This window comes from Mustelus asterias, chromosome 24 (assembly GCF_964213995.1).
Source record: "Mustelus asterias chromosome 24, sMusAst1.hap1.1, whole genome shotgun sequence".
Lineage (NCBI taxonomy): Eukaryota > Metazoa > Chordata > Chondrichthyes > Carcharhiniformes > Triakidae > Mustelus > Mustelus asterias.
In genome coordinates this window covers 6,839,588-6,845,587 of record NC_135824.1, presented here as the reverse complement: position 1 = coordinate 6,845,587, position 6,000 = coordinate 6,839,588, and the positions used below count along the sequence as shown (strand labels likewise).

Here is a 6,000-nt window from a genome sequence, read left to right as displayed (position 1 = left end):
GAAATTAGGTCAGAATTGCTATTAAAGTAGGCACAAAATGTTTAATTTTACAAGGTGCTTTTAAATTACTATGGGGGCAATATCTCCTAGATTGCAGATGACAGCATGCCCAGTGCTGAAATACCTGATGTACCTGCTTTCTGTGGGTGTCTGGATCCATTGCTGAAATATCCAACCAGCCAATGGGAGACTGGTGACAGGTTTCAAATGTTAAAATGGGAGACCAACGTAAGCAGATTCTTCCAGGATCTGGGCTGCATCAAGTCATAATGTAAAAGTGCCTGCAAATCATAGAATCCCAACAGTGCAGAAGCAGTCCATTCGGCCCATCGAGTCTGCATTGACTCTCCAACACAGCATCCCACCCAGATCCTAACCCTGTAACCCCACGTGTTTACTACACATCCAGGGACACTAAGGGGCAATTTACCATGGCCAATCTCCCTAACATAGACATCTTGGGACATTAAGGGGCAATTTAGCAAGGCGAATCAACCTAACTTGCACATATTTGGACTGTGGGAGGAAACCGGAGCACCCAGAGGAACCCCACACAAACATGGGGAGAACGTGCAAACTCCACCCCACCCACGGCCAGAATCAAACCTGGCTCCCCTGGCACTGTGAGGCAGCAGTGCTAACCACTGTGCCACCGTGCCGTCCCAATAATGTTTATACTAAAAAGGAATCCAAGTTCCAGAGAAAGATAATCAGTCTATTCCCAAACACGTCCATCTAAATGCTCCATGCCTGGCACATCTATCAGCCTCAATGTATTACATTTGACAGTGTCACATATGCAAAGTCTGCATTATCCTTGCACCTGAGTGGCTAAAATATCATATTTATCAGACAATAAATCATGATTGTACTTTTAAAAGTATTACAAAGGAAGCAGTCAATATTTGCGGCTTTCTGATGTCTTTTGGAACCTGACTAAAGGGGAGGAACTGGTTATTTACAGGGAGCTGCTAAACCAGAGATAAATTTCCCTCAGCAGTAGCAATTAGCCTCTAACCAAAATCAGGATGTACACATTTAAACACTCCATCACTGCAGAAATACAGCTTGTGGCCTTAAAGCGGCAGCCCAACTTAGATATAGCTACACAATTGCAGCAGTATTTGAGAAAGGGCTGTCAAGATGGTATAATAAATCTGTTCTGTAACTCACCATGAGCACTGACATGGGACAATGTCAGTTGAAAAGAGGACTAAAGACAATAATATTTAAGTCATGGTAATTGGTCTTTTCTTATACAAAGGTGGGATAAAAGGCCATTACTGTGGCAAGTCAATTGTAAAAAATGACTTTTATGAAGTGATACAGTATATTTTTTGAGAGCTGAATCTCAATGTTATACCTACATGTTCCTTCTATCACCTTTATTTCTGAAGAATATGTCGCAGAACAGATGTACAGGAGCAAAGTACTACAATACAGTAAAAGCTACCAAAATCATGCCAAAACAACCTCAAAAGTTATGTCATTAAATGGCTGTTTTAATGTGAAGATTTCAGTCAGGGAGTTGTATTTATCACCATCAGACTTATTCATTACTGTAATTTCAAGGATTACCTGTGTCTTTAATCGTTGCCTATAACATGAACTTAGCATTAAGCTTCTTTACCATACTGCACGTGTGAAAGGATTTCTTCAATACTCCCACAACAAAATTGCATCAGTACAACTTTTACTGAATATTGCCTCTCTCCCTTTTCTGAAGATTAGGAAGCAATCCCTCTTCACATCTGTACAGTTCTCCAGGTAGGGAGTTGTAAGTCAGGTCTCAAACCCGTTCGCATGAGAAGGAAATTAGTTAAGGAAACAATCCAGAGCACATTCTGCTGTGGAAGAAATGGGCCTTTGCAAATCCTTCCAGGCAAAAGAGAAGAATTCAAGTGTGATTCCCTCTCTCCCCCGTGCCCTCCCCCATTCCCTTCCCCCTATAGTGTAATTGTACTGAAACCTTAAAGAAGCTTAGTAACAATATTGGTGATTCGAGTTAAATAAGGTGCACCAACCCTTGATGGACAGCTAAAGGGCTTAACCACATGAAAGAAGAATTATTTCTGCCCTTTTATGACTGGTTCATTTTGGACTGCTCTTGTGCACCTCCTGCTGGCTGGTTTCAAAGTACTGTGACCTAGAAATAGATTGCTGGTTTTTGGACAGTGCATGGCAATCCAAGAGCAGTGGGGAGAAATGAAAAAACTGAAAGAAGGGAGGGAAAATAGAATTAAGAGAAAACTTTCAAGTATTTATACCACCAACATGGAAAAGCTAACCCTTCTTATCTCAACATGAATATTTTAATTGTGACTGAGTTAATTTCTACCATTTTCAGAGTATGCTGTTGTAAAAGTTGATGCTTCTGGACACTTCCCATGCTTCCAGAGGTACAACTTGCAATATATTTGAATGATGATTGAAGAATAATGCAGCCTTGTTTGGGATTGTTGTCTCATTAAAATCCTGGCCAACTGTCAAAGTTAGCATTGGAACTTAGGTAGATCGTTCAGTATTTTGGAAAATTTTCTCTGAATTTGGATCTTCAAGTCAGAGCTTCTAATGCAGTGATTGCGTAATCTTCTTTAGTTTTGGACTTGTTCACTATTGTAACTCCGAGGATTACCTCAATGTCTTTGATTGCCGCCTGTAACATGAACAGAAGTGTTTAGCTTCTTTACTAAAGCGAACAAATGAAGGGATAACTTTAGCCATCCCACAGCAAAAATCTTAGCAATGCAATGTCCAGTGACTACTTCCTTTCTTCCTTTTTCTGAAACCCTTATCCAGACTTTAATCAACTCTAGCCTTAATCTCTCCAATGGTTCTTCTTCCCACACTCCATACATTCCATGCCCATGCTATTGAGTACATCACAACCAGTTCCGATCTTGACCATAACCAATGTCCCCACACATACACATGCACTGAAAGTTGAAATAAACTATATCATTGGGAATTGGACCATCTTTATTATCCATTGTTGTGACTTGAGGCCACAAATAAGGAAGTCGAATTCGTTGTTTAAAAGAAGGAATTCTTTATATAAATAACTAACAAAGTGAAACAATAGCAGTACCTCAGCATAAGAGTAATAACAGTAATAACTATGAAAACAGGAGCACTAGTAAAACAGGTCTTGCTTACAGGTCACCCTCTTGCAGACTGTAAAAGCCTGCCAAAACTCACACATGCTCAGAAACTCTCAACCGACGCCAGTTAAACAATTACAAAGGAGAAAGGCTTATAAGAACATTCTATGCTCAAAGTGTAACATCCATGAAGGAGTTTGCTGCTCAGGATAAATCAAAGAGGGGATCCCTGTACATTCCCCCTATCCCCTCCCAGACCAGCCAGCTAAGGGAAATTGTCCAAGGCCTTTCCCATCCCACAATAAAATTGCCTCCAGGTTAGGGTGGGAGGGATCCCAGAGGAAATCCCATGCATGCAATTTCACCCTGATTCCACCCCCCCCAGCCTCAAAATCACCCGGGGAGGTTTGGTGTGGGGCGGGAGGGGTGGGGGAGGGGGGACACAAAATTCAAGCCATTCTGAGTTTTCTCAGCATTTTCTATTTTTATTTCAGTAAAAAAAAGTATTCTTTTAAAACAATTCTAGGAGGTGTATTTTGTACTTTACATATCAGTTTAGGCTTATCCATGAAGAGTGGTGATTTGGCTGAGATATTGGAACGCTATCGTTGTCCGTGAAGCCGTAACTCAACTCAATGTAGGTTAGTGCCTTTCAGAGAGGGTAGCTGAAAAGTGAAGTGATTCAAAGGATCTCGGACTGTCAATGAGATTATCGTACAAATGCTTACTGTACTCATCTCAAAATCCTATTTTAATGGTAATATTACCCCATTAAAATAGTAGAGAGGAATGTACTGCTGACTGCTTGATCTACAATAACTGTTTTACTTGATTAGGCTGGTGAACCTGGTTCCCACGTATTGAAATGTAGAGTTATGATTGTTGACTGACGGTTGAATGACACCTTGCTCCCAATCATCATGCACTCTTAAAACATTTCTATGTTAATAAAGTGTACAAAAATTAACAGCAAAACATTAGTTAATTAACACCTCACCTGAAAATTGTTCTCCAATTGCACATTAGGTGCTGATATTTCCTGATGAATGACAGAGAGATTACGAGCAAAGGTCAGCAGAGCCCCCTGGAGATCTTCCCCAATTGTTCTGTTAATGATATACAAACAAATGAGTTTACTAATGATTCCCTTTACATGCTTAAAAACAATCACAGTCTCATTTCAGGGAAGTGCTGATGGAATTTAATGAGCATTTTCTTTCTCGCGGGGCACAAATCTTCTGGGAAATATGAAAGATGAGGTACTATTTTTACATGTCAACTGAAGGATTTGCACAATAAATATGTTTTATTAATCAATATAGCATTCAAAAGCAATAGGTTAACTCAACTGGATGGCAAACTGGCATCCCACAGAGTTAAGAAAAGACTATTATGGTCTTTTAAAACAAGCATCATATCCTCTACATACAAAATATTGCAGCAGATTGAATAATTGCTATCCAAAACTCGCTCCTTGAACACAAGCCTGGGAGTAACAAAATGTGCATTTGTAGTAAATGGCAGACTTACATCATCCCCAAGCGATCCTTCTTACTATCTTCATGAAGCATAAAAACCGTTCCTTGTCTTTCCTGTTAAAACAAAAAATATTAGATCTCTTGCTCAATAGGATGATGCACATTGTGAAAGCCCCTTGAGGTTTTCCTTCTCTCCCTTATCAAGACATTTGATTTGTGCCAGGAAGTAGGTCTGTTTGTGGCCGTGAGAGTAAGATTTGGCTCACTATTCCATCACAGGGCATCGCGACTAAGCCTGACCGCTACCCAACACTCAAACACAGGCACACCTTACAGCAGGTGTTACTGCATGCTGAGCGGGAACCCTGGATAATTTCTCCCCAATTTTTTAAAGAGTTGGTGTGCCAGTTGAGATCAGCAAACCCAACAGAGCAGGGTGCTTGAACCAAGAAATATCTGCACCCCATGACCTGGAATACATAGCTATCAATTTCATAGGTGTACAACTCTCCCAGGAAGGGGAGTATCAGTCAAAAACAAGCTCTTGTCCATTACCAAGGGGAGGTCCGGCATCCATTCTGCTACTGTTGAGAGGCCATCCTTCAGTATGATTCTTTTGGCTCACCTGTGATATAGAATGTAAGCACTGACCCCAAATTAAATAAAACTGACCATTAAATTTAACAGTATCTGTGACTAGAGAAGCTGGGGTTGTTCTCCTTAGAGCAAATATTTATTAAAGACATTCAAAATGATGACAGGCTTTGATAATAGTAAATAAGGAATAATTGTTTCCACAGGCAGGGGAGTCGGTGTTACGTAGATTTAAGGTAATTGGCAAAAGAACCAGAGGGTAAATTAATTTTTTTTATTTACATAGCAAATTGCCCAAAAGGTTAGTGGAAGCAGCTCCAATGATAATTTTCAAAAGAGAATTGGATATATATTTGCAAAGAAAGGCCTTGGGAAAGCATTGGAGTACGATTAATTGGAAAGCTCAGTCAAAGAGGTTCACAGGCATGATGCGCCCAATGGACTCTTTCTGTGTTGTGTAATTCTTTGTATTAATAACCCTGTAGTAATTTTGAAATTGATGACGATAAAGACTATAGGAGTGCTTCCTATTAGCACTGCGATGCGATTGAAGTATCTTAAAAGATACAAACAGTCTGAGACAAAAATTGGAATCAGTCCCTGGAAGAGAAACATGGGAGAGTTTTGGATGCAAAATTGAGGTGAAAGCATCATTCTGTGCTTCCTGCTTATATATGGATTCATTAAGATTTTAAAATGACCATTAAAATAAGGTGCAGGTGTTGCAAATCAACAAAATGGATTGGACTAAAAGCAAAATACTGCAGATGCTGGAAAGCTGAAATAAAAGCAGAAGCTGCTGTAAAAACTCAGCAGGACAGCATCTG

At 40.0% G+C, this 6,000-nt stretch overlaps 1 protein-coding gene across 1 annotated transcript in view; it reads right to left on the bottom strand.

The window, feature by feature from the left end:
* Nucleotides 1-2,554: 2,554 nt before the first annotated feature.
* Nucleotides 2,555-6,000, bottom strand: part of iqch (IQ motif containing H) — a 158,922-nt gene continuing 155,476 nt past the window's right edge. The window contains exons 22-24 of the mRNA XM_078241235.1: nt 4,632-4,693; nt 4,099-4,207; nt 2,555-2,656 (exon numbers count right to left, since the gene is read on the bottom strand). Of these exons, the coding sequence (XP_078097361.1) occupies nt 2,555-2,656; nt 4,099-4,207; nt 4,632-4,693 (273 nt within the window). The remainder of the gene's footprint in view (nt 2,657-4,098; nt 4,208-4,631; nt 4,694-6,000) is intronic.